We start from the raw sequence: 27,813 nt of genomic DNA, 5'->3' as shown, positions 1-27,813 counted from the left end.
AGAGCTTGCGAAGGCAAAGGTGACCCCGTGGGCAGGACCACGGGGCAGGAACAAACCGCGATGCTCCGGGGTCCGTTCCCCCACCCCGTGGCATTTTGGGCGTCGTTGGGGTGCAGGGGGGTGGCCGGGCTGGGGAGCGTAGCGGGGTGCTCGGGGCGGGAGGGGACGCGGGGACAGCGCGGCGTCGCAGGAGGCTGTCGGGGGGCTCGATCCTGCTCCGTCGTGCCCCACGCCGCTTCCCGTGGGGCGGACGTTTGTGGTGGGAGAAGGATGTCGTGCGGGTGCCCGAGGATGACACCCCCCCCCCCTCCCCCGAGTCCCCTCCTCACACCGGAGAGAGGAATCGAGCCCGGGGCTCCGGTGCAAGACCCTTCACCCCGACACGGCTCCGCGGAGGCAGGATTTTAGGGCGCAGGGCTCTTCTGCTGCGATGGGGGGGGGGGGGGGGAGGGAACCCCCCCCTCTAAAGTGCTCCGGGCTCCCCGCCCGGCCACCCGTGTCCTTGCCTGTCCCTCCGTGCTGGTGCCGTAGTGCTTTGGTTGTCTCCGAGCGGCCCGGGCCGGCGGCGGGGCGGCCCGTGGGGCAGGGGAGCTATACGATGTTCTGGGCGCCGGGGAGGGGGCCCTGGGGGGGGCCGGGGTCCTGCTTGCTGTGGAGCTGGGCGAGCTGCAGCACCGGCATGTTGCAGAGCGGGCAGACTTTCCGCACCTCCAGCCACTTGATGAGGCACCTGGGGGGGGACACACACACACAGAGAGGGGTGAAGGGGGGTCATTCGGGGTGCTGTCAACCCCCCCCCCCCCGAGCGGCTGCCTCCTGCGCCCCTTTGGGGTGGCAGCCACCCCTCGGCGAGCGACGGGCCACACGCCAGGGCTGAGCCGTGGTCGCCCTCCCTGGGTTTTGCTGCTGCCGAATTGTTCATTCGCCATTCGGGGGCCTCTAGATTTTATTAGGACTTTTTTGTGCGCGTGTACATACAGTAGGATTTTTTTGTGCACATCGATCTATTTATAAAATAAGATATAAAAATGCATACACACACACGAAAATATAGAAAACCCGTGTATACACAAAAGGGTATATAGGAATACATGAATTTTAAAAATAGATAATCTATAAAATGTGTATGTGCATCACATACATACATTGCACATACAGAACGAATATGAAATATAAAAAATAATGAAATATATACTAAAAATAATGCAAAAACCCCCGGAAAATAATGCAATATATACTAAAAATAATGCAAAAAATACTAAAATAATGCAAAAACGTGTCTGCTTCAAGCATATAAAATTCATAGTGTTTTACATTTTTATAAAATACGTATATTAAAACATTACATCTATATCTATATCTACATCTATCTCTCCATTCTTCACAGAATGGCAGCCGGAGCTGAAGGGCCCCAGAGGCTCCCCAAGGCCAACGCCCGGCTCAGCACAGGGCGACCCACACGCTCGGCCCCGCGCCCAGGGGCGATGCCCAAACGCTTCCTGAACACCACCAGCCCCGGGGCCGTGACTGCTTCCCTGGGGAGCTTGTTGCAGTGGCTCCGAGTATCTCTTTTATAAATACATACACATTTTATACACGTGAATGCGCACACACGAACGCACGTACACATTTTGGAAGCGAAGCACCTTGACTGCCCCAAACGCTCCAATTCATCCCGTCAGGAGCTTTTGCTGCCATTCCCCTCCTTCCCCCGGAGCTGGGGTGGGAAGAAACCCCAGGCGAGGAGCAGCAGCACCAGGAAACCTCACGCCAAGAGCCTCTCCGGGCAGGATTCGGGGCAGCCCGGCGCCCCAGCACTTACTTTCTGTGGAAGGCATGTTTGCAGGGACAGATCCCCAGCTCGTCCTTGGGCTTGAACTCCTCCAGGCAAACGGCGCAGATCTGAAAGGCGTGAGAGAAGGCAAGTCAGCAGCCGGGAAGCGGGTTTTTTTTTCTGCACAAACATCACCAAAACGGCCAAAATATCCCCCCACCCCCCCCCAAACCCCCTCCGCCCTAAGCGAGGCCCATCATCTCCCCGGTGCTGCCCCTGCCTTTGGTTGGGGAAACAAAAAAAAAGGGCAATTTGGCTTCTTGATGCCAGCGAGGACACACTGGGGGTGGGGGAAAGCAAACGCTTTTGCTATAAACCCTCCGTTTTGGCCGAGAAGCTGCTTTTTTTTTTTTCCCCTGCCCCTTGTGCGGCAGAAGAAACGCTTGGGAGGTTTCTGCACCGCCGAGGGGTGAAAGCCCGAAACCTCCTTCCCCCCACGCTGCTGGTTTTTCCCTGACCCCATTCTGGATATTCCCAGGGATTGTGGATATTCCCAGCTGTTTTTCCCACCGGCCTGGGAGTCTCCAGCAGCCCGAAACAAGGGCCGCGGCCAAAAGCCCTCGGGAGGAGGCAGGCGGCTGGCGAGCGCCATGGGAGCTTCCCGGCTTTCCCGGGGCTGCGGTGCCCCGTCGATACTTTCCAGCCCCCCCAAAGCTCAGCAGAGACCTTTCATGGAGCGAGCAAACTCTGGCGTAGCTGCTCGGGTTGGCCCCCAAGGAACTGGCACATCTTGAGCCCTGGGAAAGCCTGGGAGAGGCGGCGGGATGGAAAAAAACAGGGGAAAAACAAACCCAAAACCATGGGGCTGAAGAGCTCGGTGGGGACTTTCCCCTCTGCGAGGCTCCGGGTGAGCCCTGGCAGCCGCCCCGGGAGGTTGCAAAATCCCCCCCCCCCCCCGCCCCGTGCTCCGCTTGCAGAACCTCTTACTGTAAATACCGAAATCTGAATGCCCAAAAAGGGATGTTTTGGAGGGAGCTGGAGAAAATCCTTCCCAGCCTTTTCCCGACTCCCAGGGAAGCGCTCGAGCTGCTCTATCCCCTTCCCCACGGACCCCTCGTCCTCCCCGAAAGCGTTTGGGCTGGGAGAGCCGGGAACAGGGGCGATGGAGGAGGAGGACGGCGGGTTACCGCGACCGCTCCCAGCGCTGGCGCGCTCCCCGGTTCCTCCTGCAACGAGCTTCTCACCCCGGGAAGCGCTTTTGAGTCTGCGTGCCGGCGAAAAAACCCCCCCCAAAACCCCACTGCAAGTCAGTTCAACACCAGCAGATCTGAAATCGGGGCCTCAAGATGGGACCGCTCCATCCCTCCGCCACCCTCCTGCCCTTGGGGGGTTTAACCCCTGGGGTTTTGGGGAGCGGAGGGGGAGGGTGAAACGTGGGGTGGGCTCCTGTTGCTCTGCTCAGGGCATTAAAATGTCAAAAAAGCGGCTTATTATCCAAGGGAGCTGGTATTTAACAGCCGCACGGACTCGGGATGTGGGTGGGCATTTCAGCCGTCATGAGGGCCCGTGTTTGCAGCAGGGCTCGAGCAGATTCCTGCTCAACTTCAGCCTCAAAAATAAGTCTTGTCAATCGGGACGCCCTGCCCCAAAGCAGCCTGGAAAACCCGTGGAGAACAACCAACGTGTTTCCCGCCTCAAGGGGTGGGCAGGTGGGGGGGGGGTGCTGAGGGTAACGTGGTCACCCCGGGGTGTGTTTCAGCCTCCCCTCAAGGCGAGGAGCCGCTGCTGCGCCCACACGGTGCGATTTCCCCCTTGAAACGCAAAGTCCCTCCTCCCAAATCTGAGAAGAAACCCCCCCCCGGTTTCGGGGCTGGGAAAAAGGGGGTTCAAGTCAAAGCAGGCCGGAGCAGCCCCCCCTTTGGCTGCTGCCTCCAGGCAGTGCCCCCCTGCGCCGCCACCGCCGCCCCGGGGGCGAGGGGCAGAGGCCGGGGAGCGGGTTCGGGTCCGGTGTCGGGTCAGGCCCCGCGGAGCTCCCTCCGCCCGAGGCCGGTGGGGTCACGCTCCGAGGGCGGCGGGGCCGAGGGGGACGTAACCGCCGGTTATACAGGGCCCAGGCCGCCCCTGCCTCCCCTCCGAGCCACAGCTCTTCATCCCCGTGATGACAATAAAAATAAAAATAATGATCATGATAATGATAATAATAATAATAATAATGATGATAATGCAATATATACTAAAAATAATGCAAAAATTACTGAAATAATGCAAAAATTACTAAAAATAAGGCTAAAATATGAAAAATAATGCAATATATACTAAAAATAATGCAAAAATACGAAAAATAATGCAAAAAATACTAAAATAATGCAAAAAATACGAAAAATAATGCAATATATACTGAAAATGATGCAATAAATATGAAAAATAATGCAAAAAACCTAAAAATAATGCAAAAATACTAAAAATAATGCAAAAATATGAAAAATAATGCAAAAATACTGAAATAATGGAAAACATACTAAAAATAACGCAAAACCACAAAAAATAATGCAAAAATTACTAAAAACAATGCAAAAATACCAAAAATAATGCAAAAATTACTAAAAATAATGCAATATATACTAAAAATAATGCAAAAAATACTAAAATGATGCAAAAAATACTAAAAATAATGCAATATATACTAAAAATGATGCTAAAATTACTAAAAATAACCCAAAACCACAAAAAACAATGCAAAAATTACTAAAAACAATGCAAAAATAATAACATAATGCAAAAAATGCTAAAAGTAATGCAATATATACTCAAAAAGATGCAATACATACTAAAAATAATGCAAAATTTACTAAAAATAATGCAAAAATACTAAAAATAATGCAATAAATACTAATAATGCCGTAGCAGCTGAAGGGGACCCAGGAGGAGGAGGAAGGTGGTTTAACCCAGACCCCCTTTCCCGACGGGCCTCTGCCGGCGGCACAAACAAGCGGTCACACCGGCCGCAGAGCCGAGCGGCGCCAGGAGCTGCCGTTCCCCTGCCCCGGCCGCGCTCCCCGCCATGGGCTGAGAGGCCGCCGAGCAAACGGTGATGCCTGCCCGCCTCGGGAGCCGGGTAACATCCTCTCCGGGCGGGTTTCATGAAATCCGACGGATTCCCCGTTGGCTGCAGCGGCCGCAGGTTCCCCCGGGGCTCCTCACGCTGCTCCTGGGACTCCTCACGCTGCTCCTGGGCCTCTCGCCCCGGCCAAAAGGCCGAGAGCCAAGGCCGGGGCATCCTGGCTGGCTGCTGGGACGGGGGTCCAGAGCCCCCCCCGAGCCCCCCCTCAGCCCCCCGCTGCACTCCCGGAGCGGGACGAAGGCTCTCGAGGCTGCGGGGTGCCCCGTTTCTCCAACCCCAAGCGAAGCAGTTGCGCTTTCCAGACGGCCAAAGCCCACCCAAGCTGCGTGCTTTGCTCCCGACAAGAGTTGATTTTGCTCCCTCCTACCTCTGCCTGCCCTTCCTCCCCTCCCCAGTGCGAGGAAGAGGAGGGTGAGGGAGTCTTTGCCACTACGTGGCCGCCCCAGGGACGTACTCACCTCGTGGAGGTTCAGCTCCTTCACCTTTTCCTTGAGTATAACCTGTAAGACAGATCACCGGGGTCAGGGCGCGGCTATTTGTGGAAAAATCTCCGTGAAGCGAGTTCCCATCTAGCACCCCAGTAGAACCAGAAACTCCCAGTGAACCCAGCAGAGCCGGGGAGCGCATCGGGTCTTCACCCCTGCGCAGGAACAGGAGGCCGGCAGCGCTGGCACGGCTATAACCACCAGCAGGAGGCCCAAATCTACGTCTCCTCCGGAATCTAAACCTCCCGGGCTCCCACGCTCTGCTACAAGCTCCTCCCTGGATGTCTGCCACTTCGTTTTCCCTCCATCCAGGCTGAACACCCGGGGAGGGCCACAAACCCAGGGTGACCGTGCGTTATCAGCCCTTATCAGCCCCAGTCCAGCCGGTTTCCAGCTCGCACGACGCATCAGAGGCAGAAAAATGACACGAGCCCCCGAGAAAACGGGACGTCGAAGCAGCAACCGGCCACGGAACCCTTGGCCCTGTTGATTTTAAGGGGTTGGCCAAGGGGACGCGGAGGTGGTCCCTACGAGAGGTCCCTACGAGAGCCCCAAGGCCGGGGGGTGGCTCGGAGCAGCCGGGTCCAAGCTGGGGAGAGGATTCGGACCCCACAAAACGTCGTTTGATTGCCGGGGAAGCGACGGCGTTCCCGCTCACCAGTTTGGAGAGGTTGGCCAGTTGAGGTGCTCCAGGGGGTGGAGATGTCCCCACCGCTCAGGGACTATTTTCTGTGACTTCTGAAGATAGAGTAATCCTAATAAAGATCAGTTTGATTCTGAGTTGTGACAGATTTATAACGTGGTTTTTCAGTAACACTTTCAGCATGTCAGGAAACCAGCGTGTTTGTTGGGATTTGTCCTAATTTGCTTTCTTCTAGAAAGAAAACCGAATATACTCGGGCTGCAGAGTCAAAACCACAGAAAGCGTAATCATTTGCAGAAATGAATTCTATAAAGCTTGCAGGTAAACAAGAATCGAACACTCTTATTTGTGGTAGGTGACAAGTAGTTACCATCACCCTGGTGGAAGGAGCACTAGAACGGGTAGAACACGTTGGCAAGAGGGACTGGGCAGGCAGACAACCATGCTACTAGCTGTGTGTGCTGTTATCACGTCCACATCTATCATTTACTCAATAAACTTGCGTAGCAAGAGAAAAGGAAGGGAAAAATATTACGATGTCCACTTTTAATTGCATATTATTTTGAAACTACACATTCAGAAATACCGGATCTCTGACGTCTGATGCCCTGAGACGGGATTTCACACAGTCAGTTCCTGTCCTTTCCCAGCAAAAAGCTGGTACCATCACCTCTCTTACTCTGGGCCAGACACAGCCAGTTGGCCGTATCTTGGTGACAGACTCTTCTTCCCTTGGGAAGGTTTCCACGTTCTAGAAGAGGACTGGCCAACATTACCCCAGAGTTTTTATCCTCCAACAGGGAAACTTCAAGCACCTTCAGCGGAAGGGTTAGTGGTAGGGCATTGTGTTAACTCCAAGAAATTTAATTTTTGGTCAAAAGTCTAAAGAAAATATTTTTTTCTGCTCTGACCTCCTTCTTCTCATCCTGTGAGTCTTTAGCACAGAAATTTCTGGTGCAGTATTTTTTTGTGCCAGTTATTTTCTTTTTTTCTGTTGTAACAGAGGAAGTTTACTAGAACGCTTTGACTTACGGAGCTAAAGAGCATAATGTTATGACCAGACACCAAAAAGCTAGTTTTGATGCTACCCAACACATTGAACGTGGAGACCTGGAGGTGAGAAACGCCCCCGGGGCGCCCCGCTGGCAGGAAACAATGAAATCAGCAAGGCCAGGAGTTTGCCCCGGCGTTCCAACTCCTCGTCGAAGCCCAAAAGCCTCCCAAGGAGAAGGAACAGCGCAAGGAAACCTCCAGGAGCGCAAGGAAACCTCCAGGAGCGGCTGCTCCGGCGGGGATTTGGGGCGAAGCAGGCGGGGAGCAGGAGACAACTTACTGCGCGTCGTCTCACCTGTTTGTAGGCGTAAAGCTCTTTGTGCGCTTGATGTCTGAGCCTGCAATCGAAACGGGGGAGAGTTGTGAAGACAGGCCGAGGAACAAACACAGTTATTATTCCTGTAATACCGCAAACCTTCCATTTCCCTCCTTTCTGGATTTAATACTTTAATTTTTTTGTTTAATTTTTCACTTTGGAAAGGAGAAGGGCCACACGGAACGGCGCGTTTGAGCAAGAGCCAGCTTCCCCTGTAGCTGGGAAGGCAACACCTCTGTCCAGAAGCACAGGACTTCCTCCCCTTTTCCTCCTTGGACCCCCCTGATTTTCCCCGCAGGCATCACCTGCACCGTTACGACCAGCAAAAGCCACTGAGTAAATCAGGAGCCGCCACAAACACCCCCAGTTCTGCTGCCGACAACTCCCAGACTGGATGTGGCCCCTTTTTCCAAGGGGCAGGGAGGCAAAGAGGAGGGAAGCGAGGATGGGGAAGGAGCCCTCCCTGCCCAGAGGTTTCCCACCAAAGCCCCCCATCACGCTGCTCGGGCGACGTTGGGTTCCTCCAACACAGTTTCATCTTCAGTTGTAAGATGGATGGTGCTGCTCCTGCCTCCCAAACTCTCGGGAAGAAGCGTTCCACGAGAGGTTGGGTAAGCCAAGGACGAAGACGCCACCAGGGCAGAAAGCTTTGGAAGAGAAGCAACGGGATGTCCTCCATCTCCTGCCTCCTGTCACAGCGGGTATTTTGATAACTAGAGGTTATTAATTGCCAAAACCTGCCAAAAACCGCAGCAGAACAAACCTGTTTCTTGGGATTTTGGAGGATTTTCTTTGATCAGGAGAGCAGATGGGGTGGGCCGTGTTAAAGCACGGGGTGACCAGTCCACCCAGTCACGGGGAAGGAGCCAGGGCCAGAGCCGGTGGAGCAAAACCAGGATCCCAACCCGCAGAAGCTGCTTCCTCACCAGCACCTTTCCAAGCACTGCGCTCAGCACAACTTTGGGTTTCCGAGTGGGTTTTTTTTGGTCCCCAAAAGCACCCAATCCTGGAGCAAATCAAGGGATGGAGATGGAGGGAATGGACCCGTCCCAAAGACACCTGCCACGGTGGGAAGTCCAGTCGGTGGCAGCAAGAATTCGAGGCCACAAGCCAAGGGCCAGTCCCGTCCCCTCCCTCTCCAGGAGATACGGATGGGAGCATTTTTCCCCATTCCTGGGGGAAACAGCACACACACCCACCCACACACCCCCACCCCACCTCCCTCCACAGGTTTCAGTTCAAACTATGATTCATAAAACCTCTTTCCCCGGCAGAACGAGCAGCCGCCCATTTTCCACAGCCCAGCAGAGCGCTCTGCAGGCATCGGCCGGTGGGAGAAGCCGATTATGCTCCTCAAATAAATACACTTAAAAAAAAATCCAACCCAACAACTAATACTGCTTCTCACGGCAAGACCTGGCATTCAGCGAGGTGCTCTGAAAACGCACGGGGGAAGCCATCAAGGCTGAAGAGCCGGGCAAGGACTTTTAACAAGACGTCCGTGTGAGCCTGCAGGGCTTGGACAGCCACTGGAGTGTTTTCCCCAGCCAGCCTCGAGTGTGATTTTGGACGGGAAACCCCCTTGCCTGTAACTTCACTTCTCTGAAAATATTTTGGGGGCTGTCTCAAACCCCAGCGGTTTCACCCTGCGCCCTTGGAGACTTTCCAATCCTGCAAGGCCGCAGCGGGCGAGTTATGAAAATAGGATGTAAAAAAATCTACCTCTGTGCTTTGTTTTGCTCAAAAACAACCCCCCAAAACGTCATGGGCCTTAAAAGTCAAGGAATGGGTGAAAATACACCGTAAGGCTGCAGAGAGAGTCGCGAAAAGTCAGCTCCCGAGCGCTGAATTTAACGGGGAGCAATCCCGACGACGATGCAGGGAATCTGCCTGCAGAGCCGCGGGGAAAACGGCCGCAGGCGGGAAGGAGAAGGCCGGGGTCGCATCCCTCCGCCAACGACCCCGAGCAGAAGATGCCCGAACAATAGAGAAAACGGGATGAAACCAGCCCGATCCGCAGGGATCCCGGCGGCTGGGAAACCGGTTATGAAAGACAGATGGGGCGAAGCGAGATGCGCGGCTGGAGACCGCATCCAAGGAGCGGAGGGGGGGGAAAAAAATCTCCCAGCACGGGAAAAAGGATCTGACGGAGCGTCGAGACGTTGGTGCCAACGCCAGCGGAGGGAAGGTGTCGCCGAACGAGCCCGAGCGCCTGCGGCCGCTGCGGAGGCGCCCGGGGATGGGGAAGAAGCGGCCGCGGGTCGGCGCAGCTCCGCGCGGCCAGAGCGTGGATGCTACGATGCCACGGGCTGGCGTTGTACGCTGGGGGGGATTTTGGCCCCCTCCAAAAAACATCCCACCTCCCTGAAGGTGGTGGGGAACGGCACGAGCACATCTGGTCCCGAAGCGCGCCGGCTCCTCCACGCTTTCCTCTCAAATCCAGGCTCCCAGGCCAGCCGGATCCCGGCCGGACCCAGCGCAGCTGTCGTAAGGAGACCTCGTATCCTGGCAAGCCGTATTCCCCGCCGGACCCAGGGCTTCATCCATCCAGTGTCAAGAGCTGTGACTCGGGAGGAATTGCTGGCAGAGGCCTCGTTTAGATAAGGGACCACACAGCGTCTGAAAAGCCGGCGCGTGGCTGGGTGTCCTGGTCTGGGCTAAACCAGAACTAATTCTGCTTAAGCGCTTTAATTTTTCAGTTAATTCTCCTCTAAGTAACGGCACTTTCTGAAACAGCAGCCTGTTTTTCCAGGCAGGGACTGCTCCCAGCAGTGACAAGGCCTGATGGTTATAGCTCGTACCAAGGAATGGGATGCAGGGAGGCCCTGGCTTATCCTTGTTCTTATGGTGACCCAGGTCACTGCTGAGTCTTGTGCTGCGTGTTGGGGTGCTGGGAGGGAAAAGGGTCACAAGCACGAAAAAAGTCACCCCTGCAGGGAGAGGTGAACCGGACAGGTGACCCAAACCTGACCCACCGAGTGTTCCGTCCCATGGACGTCATGGTCAGTGTAAAGCTGAGGGGTCACGAGGGTCTCGCTCTCTTCGTCTCTTCCTGGCTTCTTCGATGGCCGACATCTGAGGAGGACTCTGTCTGTTCCTCTGTTGTCGATCCCGATCCGTGCATCCCTGAATCCAGTGCCTGAGTCCTGCTCCTGCGTCCCGTCCCTGTCTGCTGCCCAGTCCAGCCTGGGACTGCCCCAGTGCCAGCCCTGCGGTGTGGTGGGGACGTATCGTCATCAGGGTGGGGGGAGTTGGGCTCGGTATTGGTTTTGTGTATATTTGTACATATTGTATGTATTTAATTATTTCCTTATTATTTTCTTTTATTGTTATTGTTTCATTAAAGCTGTTTTAGTTTTCTTTTCCAAATCGTAAAGCCTCTCTCCCTTGTTCTCTCTCCTTTTCCCTTTTTGGGAGGGGAGAGGGGTTAATAGAGACCCTCTGTCATTCATTAGTGGCCGGCCCAGCCTCAAAACGCGACACTGGGCTCCTCGGGCTCTCCAAACCCAACCGCGGCGTTTAGATCCCGGCAGGTTTGAAGGCAGAAGGAAACGGCTTTGTAAAAAAAAAAAAAAAAGGGGGGGTTTGAAGAGCTACGGACCCTGCGCCTGCCGCAGACTTCGTGGAGCTCCAGCCCGGGCCGAGCCGAGCCCCGTGCGACCCGCAGCGAGCGAGGGGGCCGCAGCTCCCACCCGGGGCGGCAGCGCTCGGCTCGGCATCCCTCTGCACGGGGTTGGATGGGACCGATGGCACCAGGAGGTTATCCCTTTCATTAATGCAGCAGACATCAGACACAAACAGCTGCCTGCAACATTTCATTTCCTTTTTCTTCCCTTTTTTCCCCAAAGTTTTCCAAGCAGAGGCAGCAGCCACGAGGGCGGGACGCTTGCTTTGTACCAGCGCGGTTTGCAGCGCCAGAAGAGCTCGAGATTCACCGACCGCTGCTCTGCTTTTGGCTGAGACCCCGGTCAGACCCCGTTCCGAGCCGAGCCGGTTCCGAACGTCACTCCTTCCTCCCCTCGGAGCAGGCAGCGCACCCCGTGGTGACACGGCGGCAGCCCACGTGCCCACCTTCCCCGGCGCAGCCTTGACTTAATGCCAACAGCTCTGCGATTCGGGGTAAATACACCAGATATTGGGTTTTCCACGCTCCGGATGCCTCCCCAGGCGGGGATGAGGAGGAGGGCTGCAAGGGATGCTCCAACCCAGAGCTGCCAATGAGAACCAGGGCCTGGAGGATGGTGCCACGAGCTCCACTTGTTGTTTGCCCAATATTTGGAGATGAGTGAGGCAGGAGAAGAGGGAGAAGGATGGGCTGCGCCGCCTCGGCACCCAAGCGAGGCCTGGGGAAAGCCACGAGCCGCTGCTACCTGCAAATAACCCCCCCGGGCGCCAGCAGAGCCCCAGCAGCTCCCCAAGGGACCGTCCCTGGCCGCACCCCTCTGCCCTGGGTTGGTTTCTCTGCCATCACACGGTTTGATCCCCGCGGCACCTGCTCGGTGAATTAACACCTCTCTCCTCCTCCAGCCGTCATTCCGCCTTAAAGCCGCGCATCTCATCGCGGAAGGGGTCAGGAATGCACGGGGTAATCCAGGAGGCTTCAGCAGCTGGTTTGGGACGGGGAAAAATTCAATTGAAATTCAACATCTTACTTCATACACCAAATCCTCCCGCCGCAGGGCCACGGGTCTTTGCTTGCTACGCAGCAACGCTTCGGCGTTCAACGGCACTGAAGGGGAGCGACGCGGCCAACCGTGCCCGGAGCAATCGGGTGGGATGCTCTTCACTTGCAGGCACGTGGTCCTCGTCCCACTGTCCATCTCCCAAGGCTCTCCAAACCATGCCAAAGCTCGAGCTTTTCTACCCAGGATGCTCCTGGCCCGGCTAAAACCCATGGCAGGGCGAAATCCCCCGAACCGGAGGGTTGGAGGCTTCTTGTTTGGCTCCGGTTTGCCACTAGAGGAACGGGGGGTGGTGGTTTGAAGAGTGATTTGTAGAGTCTCTATAGAGTTTAGGGCTATAAAGGGATCATTAGATGATCTAATCCAACCTCCCATCTATCATAGGTCGTTAAATAGCACTTCGTTACTCCCGGGAACGGGAGCCAAAACGTCTCATCCAGAAAGGCGCTCTGTCTTGATTTAAAGACACGAAGAGACGGAGGACTTGCCACTTCCCTTGCTGGCTTGTTTCGACGGTTACTCACCCTCTCTCTTACAACATGCCTCCACCTTCTAAATTTGAAGATTTTCTAACTTGATCTTCCAGACATGACTGCTTGTTATTTCTTCTTTGGGGCAGAACACACCCAGCAAGACCCGGTGCCCAGGAAAACACTCTGAAAGTCCAAACACCTCCTCATCTTGCAAGCGAGCCATATAGATTCGAGCTCAATCCGGGCAAAACACGTCCTTGAGCCTTCTGAATGCTATTTGTCTGTTTTTTCGGCGTCCCCTCCCCCTGGCTTCCCGGTGAACGTGCGAAAGCTGGACGCAGAGGCAATATCCCTTGTTAACATCGAGCATCGAGACACGCATCACCTCGCTGGGGATGACCCCTCGACCTGCCTCTGCCATGCCTGCTGGGGTGGACAGATGGGTGGCACCTTCAAACACCCTTTTCTTGTGCATAACTGCGGGCAAAAGTGAAGATACGATGCCCAGGCAGCCCAAATCCCCCCTGGGGAAGCCTGGCTTTGGGCTCACCTGCAAGTTTTATGAGGTTTTGCTTCGTACAGAGCTGAAAATAGGTGGAAATGACCAAATATTCAGAAGGTAACACTGAAATCTTCCTTCCTTGGTCTGTAAAAGTCGGACAAACCATTTTCAACACCCTCTGGACAGAAAACCCGGTGGGACTGGCTGTTGTCAGCCAGCCAGACGCAGCCTCTGTGGCGCGAGAAGAGACCAGGCACCTCTCTTACGGGGACAGAGGGAGGGGAGGCCACGGATCTACGGCCAGCGGGGAGCTGGGGGCATCCGAAAAGCCAGAGGGGAGGGAAAGGGGATGGGAAAGCCCTTCTGCCACTTGGCAGGAGAGCTCTGGGCGCGCAGGATTTCGGGAGCCGCTCCCGGCAGAGCGGCGCGTTCTTCTCCCAGCCGCAGGGAGAGGTGCGGCCGGCCCCGCGTCCCGGATTATCGGCACAACTTGCCCCCACGGCTGCCTCGATTCCCAGGCACCGTGGGTTTTCCCCTCTCGCCTCTCGCTTTCCCTCCGGCAGGAAGAGTTTCTCCTCTCAATTAGTGGCCCGGCTCTCTTCCCTGATGGCCCATAAAATAATTAAAACGAGCCCCAAAGTGGAACAGCCTTTAACCCTCCCGCCCCGCTCCCCATTGTTCAGATTAACGAATCAACTCTGCATCATTAATCTCTAAACTGCGCTGTTGAAGGAGCAATTTGTGTACAATAACGAATGGAACAGGTATTAAACATTTCTTAAGCACACAGTACACAAGTTACTCATTAAAGCGGAAAACGTGTTGAAACATTAAGCAGAAAGCAGGGACCATAAACCATCCCTTTTCCGTCCTTCTGAGGAGCCAACCACGTTTTCACGCCCGTTTGAGCACACGTATAAATACACCTCCTGTTTTTAAGGCAGGCACTGGAAGGGCCTTGTGGGACCGGCAGCTCCAAGCTGTGCCGGGCGGACGGCGGTCAGCACCCGCCGGGTCTATCGTTCATCGATTAGGGATGAACGTTGGGTCTGGCACTACGTGGCCGAGCAAGTTCTTTGATGATGAGGCAAAGTTAAACCGCTTCAGGGGTCTCATGGGGTTGGCAGGAGACGCATTGAGGGAAGACAAGGCGATGCCAGCCTGGTTTCGGGATGGAGGGATCGGTGACAGGCTCGGTCTGAGCCGAGGAAGCTCTTGGAGCAGCCGGGGGACATTCCCTTACCTGATCAAGTAGCAACAGAAGAGCAAACTGAGGATGAAGACGAAGATGGCCGTGCCGAAAACCACGATATATATGTTGAGAGGCAGGTTCTGGAACCCGATGTTCGGCATCCTGAAACTGTAATGCTGGAAGTCCGAGCTCATGGGTAGGCTGAGGGAGAAAACACAGGGATGTGAGGCTCCTCCGGCAGCACGGGCTGCCCTGCCGAGACCCAGGGTCCCTCCAAAGGCAGGCGGAGCAGGGAAGGAGAGGGGCACTGAGCAGCGCCGCCGCCGCCTCACTCCTCGCCCCCTGAGGCAAAGGCATCCTTGCCCAAAACTGAGCCCCCCAGCTCGGTAACCCTGAAAACAAAGCGGGGCTGGATCAGCCGGGGCTGGGGTTTGTCTGCTCCCGCTGGGAGCTTCTCCTCCAGCTATTTTCCCCTCTTCCTTACGAACATCATCCTTCAAGTTAAATGCTGCATCAGCTGGACGGCAGGGATCTGCATCCGAGCTGCCCCAGCTGCAGCCGAGGATCCCCAAACCCCTCGTTAATTAGGCCCAAATACCAAAAGCAGCCAAAAAGCCTCGTAGCAAGGCAGGTTTCCCTTCCCTTCCCCTCCTGCAGGTTTCCCTTCCCTTCCCCTCCTGCAGGTTTCCCTTCCCTTCCCCTCCTGCAGGTTTTCCTTCCCTTCCCCTCCTGCAGGTTTCCCTTCCCTTCTTCCCCTCCTGCAGGTTTCCCTTCCCTTCTTCCCCTCCTGCAGGTTTCCCTTCCCTTCTTCCCCTCCTGCAGGTTTTCCTTCCCTTCTTCCCCTCCTGCAGGTTTTCCTTCCCTTCTTCCCCTCCTGCAGGTTTTCCTTCCCTTCTTCCCCTCCTGCAGGTTTTCCTCCCCTTCTTCCCCTCCTGCAGGTTTTCCTTCCCTTCTTCCCCTCCTGCAGGTTTTCCTTCCCTTCTTCCCCTCCTGCAGGTTTTCCTCCCCTTCTTCCCCTCCTGCAGGTTTTCCTTCCCTTCCCCTCCTGCAGGTTTTCCTTCCCTTCCCCTCCTGCAGGTTTCCTTTCCCTTCCCCTCCTGCAGGTTTCCCTTCCCTTCTTCCCCTCCTGCAGGTTTTCCTTCCCTTCTTCCCCTCCTGCAGGTTTTCCTCCCCTTCTTCCCCTCCTGCAGGTTTTCCTCCCCTTCTTCCCCTCCTGCAGGTTTTCCTCCCCTTCTTCCCCTCCTGCAGGTTTCCCTTCCCTTCCCCTCCTGCAGATTTTCCTCCCCTTCCCCTCCTGCAGGTTTTCCTTCCCTTCCCCTCCTGCAGGTTTCCCTTCCCTTCCCCTCCTGCAGGTTTCCCTTCCCTTCCCCTCCTGCAGATTTTCCTCCCCTTCTTCCCCTCCTGCAGGTTTCTGAGATCCCTCACTCTGCAGAAATCCCCCCTCCAAACCCATCGCGCGGGTTCCACGCGCTCCCGAGCGCATCCCTGGCAGGAAGAGGAGGACCAGGACATTCCCGTGCCATACGGCGGCGCCGCCAAGAAATGACAGGGGGCATAAAAGAGACTTGGTTCGTTCTGACCACGCGAGACGCAGGTTTGGTGGTTCCAGGGGCATTTTTGCCGGTTTTGGCTTTATTCCTCAGTACAACCCCAGGCTGCTTCCCCCCAGCCAAACCCCAACGCGGCCAAGAGGAAGAGGCAACGCTTTTGGCTGTCGATGTACCACGTCTCGGACGCGTGACCAAAACCCTCTCTCCCCTCCCCAGTGACACCACGAGCAGCTGGTTGGGATAACGACTTCAGCGTGTCGTCTCTCCCATGATTTTAGTTTTATGATTCATCGCACGGGACGCTCATCTGTTATAATAACCCTAAACAGGGTGTTTTTCAGGAGTCAGGCAGAAAACCAGCCTGATGTCTCTGTATGGCCGTAAAAAAAAAAACCCTCACTGCCGTAACGCCACGTTAACGCTCAAACCCCTTAACTGGAAAGCACATATTTATTATTTCTTCTTCTTGTTCCTTTCTATTGCAATCATTCTGAGTCATTCACCCTTGAATGATCACAACCGTCTCTGGCCAGGCATAAAGTTCACCCACCCCCAGCTTAGAAAAGGAAGTTCAAAAATACGCCTTGTTTTCCCTTCTGCCCACAGGAGAGGGCTGGACGTGCAATTAAGCTGCACAACAAGCAGGGAAAGTACCTGAAGCCTGAGTCCTGTTTCCCAAATAAAATCACGAAGGGATAACAAAACCCTCCCCGCCCCCCGGAGCGGGGGTGCATTAATCGCCCGGCTCCCCGTCCTGTGTGGGGTGAGAAGGCAGCGGGGAAAGCGCAGGACCTGAACCCAAACACGCCAGGGAGCGCTGCTCCAAAACTCAAAGCATCCTCTGAATGTCCCGCTCCTCCAAAACTCAAAGCATCCTCCACACATCCCGCTCCTCCAAAACTCAAAGCATCCTCCGAACGTCCCGCTCCTCCAAAACTCAAAGCATCCTCCAAACGTCCCGCTCCTCCAAAACTCAAAGCATCCTCCGAACGTCCCGCTCCTCCAAAACTCAAAGCATCCTCCAAACGTCCCGCTCCTCCAAAACTCAAAGCATCCTCCGAACGTCCCGCTCCTCCAAAACTCAAAGCATCCTCCGCACGTCCCGCTCCTCCAAAACTCAAAGCATCCTCCGAACATCCCGCTCCTCCAAGCAGCATCCTCGCTCCTGCATCTCCCTTCCCCCTCGAGACCCTTTTTTTTTTTGCCAACCCCCCTGGGTTTTTCCTCCATCCTCCCATCACACACGCACCGAGACGCCGCCGGGAGCGGACTCACCTTTCATCCCGGCTGCTTGGCCAGCGCTAGCCCCTCGCCCGCACCCTCCCCGCGCCCCTCGCCGCATCCCAACACCCGCCCAAAAGCCTCCTTGCTCCGGCTGCTTTCGGTTTTCCTCGGCTCGCTGGAAGTTTCGAGGCGATTTCTGGTAAAGCCTGGATTTGATTAAAGCCTCCAGAGACCAACACGCATGTTCAGAAACTCTCCCGGCCAACGTGGAAACGCTACAAGAGCTCGGGGCGGCGGGGGCGGGGGGGGAGCCAGCACACCCCCGCTGCGAGCACTGGTGGGGATGGGATTTTATAGCACACCAACCACCCAGCAGCTCACGCTCCTCCACCAATACTTGCTCCGCTCGGCCAAGCTCTTTTGCTTTGCAAATCAATTAAAAAAAAAAAAAAAAAAAAAAGGCAAAACCAGCCCCCAAACCTTTGTTCCCGGCTCTGGCAAGAGTTAATGCGCAGCTCGGCGTCGCCGCGTAGGGTTGGGTTGGGTCGCCATTTCCGCGCCGTTTGCTGGGTCAAAGGGATTTGAGACGGTTCAGGGGCTCTCCCCTCGGTCACGCTCACGCCACGGTGGATGTTTCGGTTGGAGGACGAGGCTCCGGCTGTCCCCGCTCACCCTCGGGCTTGTGCTGATAGTTACTGGCGTTGGTCAAGGTTGGCTGGTTCCAGCTCCTCAACCACCCAAGAGAACGTCCAACGTCCTCCACCCGGGGCAGCTTCGGGCCATTTTTTGCAAGGAAAGTGAAACCGCTCTTGGAGAAGGGGCCACAAAACCAACCAGCGCCGAGCTATTATTTTTTCTTTCCTTTACAACTCCTTTAACTTCGCTTTTCTTACTCGAGCTGGGGGCTTCGCTTCGGCTCTCCCACCAGGAGATGCCGCAGCGGACCGAGGTCGAAAGCGGAGACGGCGGGGAGGCCGGTCAGGAGGGTAAGGAGGACCCCGGCTGCATTTTGGGCAGCAAACCCCACCGAGCCAGAACGACTCCTTTTGGCCGCGTCCAGCCGAGCTGTGCAGCTCTCCCACCGGTCCCCACGACCGCAGCCGCAGCTACAAACCGTCACAGCCCCCGGCGAACGAACGGTCAGTAGAAACGGAGCTCCATCCCACCCGCAGCATCCTACTCTCTTCCCCCAACAGTACCGCTTCTCCGGTATTTTGCCCCAAAAAGACATCACCGATGCAGCCATGACCTACCTACTGGCCATACCGTGGGGGCTCAGGCTCCTTGGGACAACCTTCGGTCCCCTACGGTGCAAGTCCAGTGAGTCCCACAGCAGATTCCTCCAGGCCCTGCCTGAAATAACCTTCTCCACATGAGAGCCACCCTGGTCCTCCCTTCCTCCTGCTGCAACAGCTGAGAAACGTTACGGCAAAAAACACGGAGTTTAGAAGGAAAAAATAAGTTAGCCTGCAGAAGATCCAGGAAACTGTTAACTTTAAAAGACTTCATTGAAATCTGATGATGTTGAGCAGCCAAGCTTTGGGGTTGGGTTTTTTTTTTTTTTCAGGGGAGCCGGGAGGGGGGAAGGAACTGTATTTTAATCTGCTTCAGATTTGTGAGAGCGCAGCCAAAAGAAATAAAAAAGGAGCCATAAAGAAGGATGAAAAGTTTCTGGGGCAGAACAAAAAGTCTCCCTGTTGCTCTCTCCATGGCCAAGGCATTTCAGAGCAGGCAGATGCTCCTCCTGGGGCACCCACCACCCCCGGGATGCTGGTGGTGGGGGGGGTACAAGCTGCCTGGAGAAAAGGGGGTTGGATGCGACCCTCTCTGCGGCGTGAAGTTATGGGGTGTGGGGCGGGGGGAGATGCCAACTTGGTCTTTATCTCAAAACTGAGCTTGCTGTGTCGGCAGAGCGGAAGCGGTGGGGAATTTGGGGAGCCACCTGCCCGATGCCCCATTTCCCCCAGACCGTGCCTGGCTCCATCGGGTCTGCGTGTCCTCGCAGAGCGAGAAACCACGGGGAGAGGACGGTGAAACATCGAAGGGTGCCTGCCAGCCAGCAGCGCTCCGGACAGGAGAAATGAGTTTGCTGAAGAAAGATAAAACCCGGAGAAAGAGTGGGAAGAAAAAGCCCCGAACCAGGGAAACCCTACGGGAGTCCCTAGGGCTGGCTGGAGGAAAATCTTTTAAGTGCACACTAAAAAAAAAGTAAATAAATCAATCGAGATGCATACATACTTCTTTGCTCGCTCTCGCTTTATATTCCAATGTATTGTACTGCAATATTTTGTTTATACAACATATTACACACAATTTATTGAGTTTATACCTATATACATATTGCAAACGCCTTCCCATTAAAGCAGAGCAACGTCCCTGCTTTCCCCAGGCGGCAGCACGGGGGGGAACCGGAGGGTATTTGTTTAACGGGACGCAGAGAGCGGGGGACAGCAGCACGACCCCAGCTCCGCGCCCTCTCCTGCCTCCCACCCTCCCGTGAATCAGCCGAGCGCGCCCTCGCTTCTTCGAGGGCTACGAACCCGAGCTGTCATTAAAAGCCACGTCCGGGTTAGTGGCGTAACGAGGAGTCAGGAAGGCAAGTGTTGCAGGTCAGCATTAACTCGCCGGCTTGGCAGAGCTTGGATTACCCGTTGGGCTGTTAAAGGCGAACCTCCGTCAGCCACCCAGCCCAATTAATCCCTGTTAGAGTCACAGCGAGCGCTTAATGCGCTTAATCAGCGGGGCCGACCTCTTCGCCAGAGCTTTCATCACGAGATCTCAAAGGCGTTAATAAAGAAGGCGATTCTCTTCTCACAGGCAGGGAAACTGAGGCAGGGAGGAGGGGAGCGAGGCAGGAGAGCCGCGAGGCCGGGGGGTGACCCCGGGGATGCGGCTGGTCCGCTGCAGGCGATGCCACGAGCATCATGCAGGGGCTGAAAGCTGTGAATTTTCTTCCTCCTGCTGCTCTGTCACACGGGTTGGAACCGTGTGCTCCTTCTCCGGGTTTTACTTATTAAAAGGAGCTGCTTTTTTTACACTTCAGTATTATTTATTTATAACACCAGTGCACGGGCGCTGCGCATCCACACCTAAATACAGTCCCTGCGCTGCGTGGAGGGGTGGTTTCTGCCTCTGCTGATGTCAATAAAACCCCATTTTCAGAGGGATTCACCTTACGTTTTCGAGATGAACAACTTCCTCCGCAGGGATTCAAAGCGAACCCAGCCTGGTCTGAACCTCCCGAACCCTTAACTGGGGAAACCAGACGGAGCTGGTCGTCCCTGCAGCATCCCACCGGAGCCGACCCATCTCCAGGAAACACGGAGCTTTAAAAACCTCGGCAAAGCCCGGCGCACGCAGGTTCCCGTCACCCAACCGAAACCACGGATCTCAGGGAAAAGAAAAGGCTAAGCCGTGGCGAAACTCCAAGTTGAAATATTTCATCGATGGGAATGATTTCAAGCGGGCGCGAACGGCGCCTCGGGTTTCAAAGGCGTCACGCAAGGCCGCAGCGTGTTTTATGCAGCTTTAACCAAAACGGTTATTAACTCGGTTGAAAGTTAAACGGCGAGCAGCTGGCAAGACCTTTCTGAAACCCCCCGAGTCGTACAGCGAAGCAGGGTATTCTTCCACGCCATAAATCCACAACAAACAAAGGCTGTTTAACGGGCATGCCTAACAGGAGAACATGTAAAAAAAAGGTTGTTCCAGGTGTTTAAAAAGGGAGATGCCCGCTTTTCCCGCGCAGGCAACCCTCCCCCTCGCGAACCCCGAAAGAAAAGCCAAGCCCTGACCTCAAGCAGCTGGAAGGAATTTCCTTCAGCTCCACCTCTGGAGCCGCTCCAGCGCGGGGATGCGCAGCGTGGCGGTGGGAAAAGCGGAGCCAAGCCCCGAAAGCAGCGCCGCCGTCGCCCGAGGGGCCCCGCAGCCGCATCGCCTTCGCCTGGGGTGGAGCAAGGGGGGCGAAGCTCGACGCTGCTCCGAAACCAGGGGACAGCAGGACTGAGAGGGAGGGGAAGAAACATCTCTCAGCGCGCTGCGATTTTCGTAGAACTACGGGGCCAGGGTCAGGCTGCAGCCCGGCCGTGTCCGAGCATCCAGCCGGGCCCTCCTGGAGCGCCAAAAGCCACGGCTCGGCAGCGTTACTGGTTAACGGGATTAACGGCGGCGCGGCGGAGCGTGCCGGGACCGGAGAGCACCCCGCCGGGTCCCTCGCACCGCGGGGCAGAGCCGCACTGAGATCCAGCAAGGCTCGTCCAGGGCTTTGGGGAGCAGAGGAGGACGCTGGAGCGTCCAACGGAACCAAACCCGGTTGTTGGAGCCGTTTCAGCCCCGCGGGGGTTTGGGGGTGGATTTTTGTGGTTTGCCTGGACAACCAAGGAACACAACCGACCTCCAACCAAGAACCGCTTCGAACCTTTGCTCCCTTCTCTCCCCAAGAGCGAATCCGATGCTTTTTTTTTTTTTTTTTTTGAACTGGAATCAGGAAATTTCCTGGCCACAATCCCCAGCTGGGCCAGCTCCCGAGCACAAAACCTTAACCCTCTCCACCGCCTCTGGGCAGGGGGACGCAGACAGAGGGATGTGACAACGCCACGAAGCAACTGGCCACGGGAAAAACCAGAAAAGCCTTTGTAACGGGAGAAATACCCAGCAGCACAAGCGGTACCGCTGGTGTTTTCAGCGAGCGCTTTTGATCCCGGACAGTTTAACACACAAACGATCCCAGGACCTTCATACCAAAGAGCACCTTTACACGTGGAAATGGTTTTGCTACTGTGGGCAGAGAACCGCGCAGAAAATAGGTCAGCTGCAGCTCCCATTGCCGAGTTTAAAGTCGGGAAGGCAAACCAGAGGTTTGCTCAGGGCCGATTTTGCAAGTTCCAGTAAAAAAAAAAAAAAAGGCAAAAAATAAACAGGAAAAAAAAAATTAAAAAATCAATAGTGCTGTTGAATCTGGTCTGCAGGAGCGGGGAAGAGGAGTTTGGAGGGCAAGAGGAGTTTGGAGGGGAGCCTTGCTTGGGCTCCCATCGGGGAGATGGAGCTTCAGGAGATGAAGAGCACTTCTCGGGAGGGTTTGAGGCGGAGTGGGCAGCTTCTCCCTCTGACACGCGCACACAAGCCGCCCCGCGCACGGCTCGGTTCGCTTCTCGGCGATGAAACAACGCTTCAGGAAGTTTTTCCCTTTGGCCCTGGGGATTTTTTTTCCTCTTTTTTTTCTTTTGCTCCCTTTCCCTGGCACACGGCTCCATCCCAGATCCAACGTCACGATGCTCTGAGCTCACGAAAAACGCGGTGGGAAAGGATGAGCCGCCGCCTCCTCCTGCCCCCAGCCCCGTCCCTAAGGCGGTGAGAGCAGAAGGCAGCAGCCCCCCGACACCCCGTAGGGGGTCAGGGTGATGGGACCACGTCACCCCACGCTGCCTCCAGCCCTGCCTGCCACCGCATCACCCCGTACGTTGTAGCTCAGGCGCTAAAAAAATCGAATAACACATTTTTGTTACCAAAACGGGAGTATTTTAGACCGAGCAAAGCCATGGATGAAGTCAGACATCACCACGGGGTGGGCAGCTTCACGTCACACGTTGCAGCCCCCTCCCAACCCCTATTGTTTAATTTGGGGGAAATTCTTCCCCCTTTGCTGTTGCTTGTCCTCATTTGCAGAGTTTTCCCCAAATAATGGGTTTCTCGGGAGAAGCGGATCGGAAACCCCACGAGAAACGCTCGGCCTACACCGCCGAAGGGCCAGAGCAGAGAAGCTGGTGTTAAACGCTCCGCGGAATTAGCAGATTCCTGACACCGAGAGCCAGAGGGGGCTCCCAAAATATCACACCTGGAAGAACATCTTGTCTCGATCCAGGTCATCTCCAGGCTGAACAAAAGCAAATTGCTTTCTGCGGAGCAGAAGAGCGACCAGCCTTCTCCACTCTTTTGAATTGAGAAGCAGATGGACTAAACGCCCTCCTGCAACCCTTTTCCCCCTGTTTCCTAAGCTCCTTTAACAAGGAAAAAAAAAATAAAATCAGTGCAACATCCAGGCATCAATAATCCCTACAAAATCCTGCCGGAGCTACGCGCCCTGCGCCGGCGATGGGGCTGGCAGCTGCGAGCAGCCAACCCATAAAGGCAGCGAGAGGAGCCAAGCACCATTTGGGATGCAGGAAGGCATAATGCTCTCATTTACACTAAATAAGGTTGCTAGGTTATGGATTTTTTTGGGGGGCGGGGGGAGGAGGGGGACATAATCTGAAAGGGGATCCAGATGGCTGTAAAGCCTCGCGGTGGAAAAGCAGCGTGAGGCCAGAGAGGGAAGAATTCCTCTTTATGCTGCTGCAGCCTGCTCCCGGATTTCAGACCTCAGGAATGCTCTCCGTGGACTCTTATTAACAGCACTCTTAATATTTGCGGTAAAAATTAAGGAGAAGAGGTAGCTGGATGCAGTCGAGCGAAAAAGCTGGTGTCTGGATACCGGAAAAAAGTCACTAAACCAAATCCTACGGAGGAGCCACCCCCCCTCAAGCCCACGGCGATTCTGCAAGGTTTGTATTTTAAGATGCTGACAGCATTCAAAAGCCTGCAGGAAAACCCAAACAACCCCAAAGCCCAGCCTGCTGGGAATTTACACTAATGCCACGTCACTGCCATTTGCTGTTTTTCCTAATACTTCCAGAAAAACGAGCCGCGCCGTCAGCCCGCCCTTCCCCTGCTTTTAACAGAAGTACTGGGTTTTCGGAGAGTCTTTTTTTTTTTTAATCGTTCCTTCTGCTTTGCTAACAGAGACCGAGGGATTTTGCAACACTTCAGAGTCCAGCAAAAAACCCTCCCCGGAGCCCTATGGATACAGGACACAAACTGCTTCGCTCCCAGAGGATCGGCACAAGCAAAGGTGGCTGCAAACCCTCACAATTTAGCTGGAAAAGGAACTTTTTCACTCCCAGACTTGCACGGCCAAGCGAGGTGCTCGGGGGAGATAAATATGCATAAACCCACCACACGTATCTCCTCTGCAGCGCAGAGTCTCGGCACCAAAGGCGACGCCGTGGGACACCATCCTCACCCCTTGTTCTCCTCAGCACCGCGGCCGGACCTTAGCGGGACAGAGAAAGTCAAGGGACCTTAAAATTCAGGGGTACCTGCACCCTGGGGGGGGGGTCTGTCGCCAGGAGGTGGTGGATAGCCACGTGCGAAGGTGCAGCACTACCTACCCGCACCCCCACCTTGCCGAAAGACGCTGCTTCTTACAAGGGTTTCTCATAAATTGAGTCCTAAATAAGTAAAACCCGAAGTTACGGGCGTGCTGCTGCTGTAGGACTCATCAAAAAAAAAAAAACCCAATAACCAACCAACTTAAAACTTAACGTTCGCGTTTTTCTTGCAGCCGACCGAACAAAACCTGCTCAACGTTTTCCAGCTGCTTCAAGGCTACCAGGGCCTCCTCGGGCAGCAAAGCTAAAAATCACCAGCGCGACTTGCAGGCGCGGAACGGTTTGCTGTCGGATCTTTACAAATCCCCGGGTGCCGCCTCGCCGAGGAGAAGGCAAAACGTACGAGTGGCACTAACGAGTCGGCTTAGCAACGAGCAGGCAGGCTGCCTCGAGTGCCTTTTTAAAGGTCAAGAGAGCACATGATGCCCGGGAGCCCTCGCGTTCGGTTTTTACTACGAGTTTAAGATACTTCCAGCGAGGCTGGCTGTTCCACTGCCGCCCTGCACCAGCCAGCCCCGCAGTTTTTAAAAGCAAGCTTTAAACCCAAGGCTTTCCCCTCCTCCAACTCAAACATCATTCTTCCTCTTTCAACCCATTCCTACCCTTCCTGCCCCAAACCGGCGGCGTTTGGGGGGAAAAACCCGCGCGGAGACGAAACGCAAGGCAAGGTCCCGCCGCTGCGGGGATTTTCGGGCAGGGCCGCCCAGAAGCATCATTGAAATTCAGCGGGAGAAGCCGGTTTTCCTCCGCTCCGCGGGGGCTGCCATGTTCAATCACATTGGGATTCACGGTACAAGGCTGCTAAAATACCACCGCGGCGGCGATTGGCACGTTGCAATGAAAACGCCGCGGCCTCATTAGTAGAGTGGAAATGATGAGCTTGTCTTTGTATATATTTAAAACCTCGCCTCTGAAAGTATATTGGGTCGGGGCCAGAAATTCCTGGCTCGGAGCTCCTACCGCTCGGCAGCTCGGGATCGCCTCGCTCACGCAGGTCAAGCGACGGCGCAGCCATTGACCCGGGAGAAAAGGCGTTGAACAAACCACCCTGCGGGGAAAGGGACGGGGCGGCATCGCGGCAGCAACGGGGTTGGAACTAAACCCTCCTCCACGTGGTTTTCCTCGCGAGCCGGTTAGCGATCGCGTCCCAAAGAAAGCGCGGGTTATAACCAAGAGGACGCTGGGGGAGGGACCACAAAAGCCAGAAATCTTTGCAGCAAGGGGCCACCTCGTGAAGAAACATCGTTTTCAGGATCTGCTCGTCTCGAGACGTGATTTTGCCAAGTCTCTACCGAGGAAAGCTTTCGGGTCAGCTCCCTACTTACCCGCACGGGTGCCGCCACGCAGCCCAGCCACGCAAACCCAACGTATCTGCTGAACGGCTACCGCGGTTTGGTGCCAGGGGCGCTGGAAAAAAAAAGAGAGAAAAAAACACCCTAATATCGCACATAAAGCCAGAGCGAGCGAGGGAGAGGATGAAGACGTTGTTTTGAAAGGCTTTGAGTGGCAAAGGCTCCCATAAATTGGTTCGGCACAGAGATCCCCTTCTAAAGCGCGGCGATGACGTTACACGGCGCAGAGAGAAAATGGTGAGAGGAAAAAAAAAAAAAACCCACAACCCAGGCTCGGCTAATCCTCACAATTTTATAAGCATCCGAGACACTAATCCGTTGATCTCATTGGAAAGGATTAGAATTACTCCCTCGCCAGTAAATTTAAGAAGTTTTCTACCAGATGTAAACAAAAGCGGAGAGCAGCCCGCAGAGACGGCTGCCACACAGCGAGTCCTCGCCGAGAAATCCTCACCGGGGCTGGTTTTGGGGTGGAAAAGGGTGATTTCCATCCCAGTGCCGTGGAGGGTCGTCTGGTACCCGAGGCGAGCCCAGGGAGCTCGCCCCGCCGCGGCCAAAAGGCGGGATCCCATCCCAGGCGAGCATCCCGCCGGGGCGGCACGATCCATTTTTGGGGTCCCGCTCTTCTGGGAATGATGTTCCAGCTAAAAATAGTCCCACCCCAACCCCCTCAACTTGCTCTGCACTGGCTAAGGGAAACATCAACAGTGAGTAAGAAAGCAGGGGAACTTCTGAGCAGCGAATCCACCCAAACTTTGTGCCCAGCTCCGCAGCCACCTTCACTTGCAGAGCCCTGCGGCAAGGACCCGCGTTATTGAGGCGGTGAAATACAACGTGGTACCCTCGTGTAAACAGTCTGGTACCTGCTGCTACGCTTGCAAAGAATAATTCATTATATTAAGGGATAAATTATTTGATTTAGAAGATGAAGCAGGCAACGTGCAACCTGGGTTTTGATACCAACCGCAGTTTGCTCCTAAGTTTGATGCGCTGGCTCGTGAACAGCGGAAATAAATCAAAAGCTAAAGGAGGCTTCAGGCAAAAAAAAAAAAAGGCTTCAGGTGGTCTTTTGGTGAGGAAAAGCAAACTTTTGTTAGTGCTCGCTTCTTTCCTCTTCTAAATCCCATCCAAGAAAGGAACCTCAGTTCAAACCAGGACTCAACCGCATCAGGGCTTGGCTTAAAGACACCCCTTTCGGAGGTGCCTGATGGGATGGCAGCGCAATCTCCCTTCTCCAGCCCATTTTCATGGGGTACCATATAGTTTTTCTCTCCTTAGGCACAGAAAAATATTCTCTTGGCTTTGGGAAAACACACACCATCCCCGTGCAGCCCAGCTCCTAACTCCCTGCAACGCTCCCAGCTTCAGCATCCAAGGCTCCTCCAGAGACGGGAATAAACCACCTGATGCCGGGCTCGTCTCCAGCCCCTCGCCCGGCTGCAACACCCCCCTGCCCCGTTCCTCCTGCTGCACCGAGGGGAGATGCAGGAGGTGCCAGGGGGGAAGCCCCAAGGGCAGGCAGGAGCACACAACCCCTCAGCATCCCCCGTGCGCTGAGGAAATGACCCATTTTTCCTGCTTTTCCTCCCAAAGCGCCGCCCCCGAACAACGCTCAGCGCAGCCGTGAGGGGGGTTGTTTTCGGTGCAGAGGCAAAGTGAAAGCGGGGCGGAAGGCTCAGCCAGCGGACGGGCTCCAGCCAGCTCTGGGCTGAGATGATCCCTATTTATTCAGCCACAAAACCACCCGCCGCTGCAATCCCGTCCCGCTTTGGCCGCTCGAGAGTCTCCAAAACCCTCGTCTTTTATTTCCCCTTTCGGACGCCAAGAGAGCGAGATGCCGGGTCACCATCCAGCTAAAACCAACCCCGCAGCTGCGCTCATAACCCACGAGCCAGGAATTCGCCCCGGGGGAAGCCCGGCTTGGCAACGGGGGTTTTTAATCCAGAACAATAGAAAAACCGAGAGTCTAAAGCACCAGGGAAATATCCGGCCCGCTCGCGAGAAAGCTCTGCCTGGAGAGGAGTTTAATGCGATCCTTACGCTACGCCGGCAGCTGAATTCCGTGCAGGCTGCGAGGACGAAGAGCCTGGTCGGGGGGGAGGGCGAGGCACGACACTCAGATGGATTTCTTTCAGTGGGAAGCCGTCGGGCGGGAGGCTGTGCTCCCTCCCACCCAATTTCGGTGGGCGATTTGCCTGCGCCCATCTTCTTACCTGCTGGGCTGCTCCTCCTGCCTCCAAA

The 27,813-nt window shown here is 55.2% G+C and overlaps 1 protein-coding gene across 1 annotated transcript; it reads right to left on the bottom strand.

Moving 5' to 3' along the window:
* Positions 1–591: 591 nt before the first annotated feature.
* Positions 592–27,813, bottom strand: RNF24 (ring finger protein 24). Its single transcript, XM_086464154.1, has 7 exons — positions 27,786–27,813; positions 25,546–25,627; positions 14,293–14,442; positions 7,372–7,414; positions 5,354–5,395; positions 1,823–1,902; positions 592–730 (listed from the first exon to the last, which is right to left on the bottom strand). Exons 3-7 carry the CDS (start codon positions 14,433–14,435, stop codon positions 592–594), a joined length of 447 nt encoding a protein of 148 aa, XP_086320280.1. The 5' UTR covers positions 14,436–14,442; positions 25,546–25,627; positions 27,786–27,813.

Source organism: Leptosomus discolor, chromosome 4, assembly GCF_034619465.1.
Source record: "Leptosomus discolor isolate bLepDis1 chromosome 4, bLepDis1.hap2, whole genome shotgun sequence".
NCBI lineage: Eukaryota > Metazoa > Chordata > Aves > Leptosomiformes > Leptosomidae > Leptosomus > Leptosomus discolor.
Note: the sequence above shows the minus strand (reverse complement) of the source record. Positions and strands in the feature narration are given on the sequence as shown.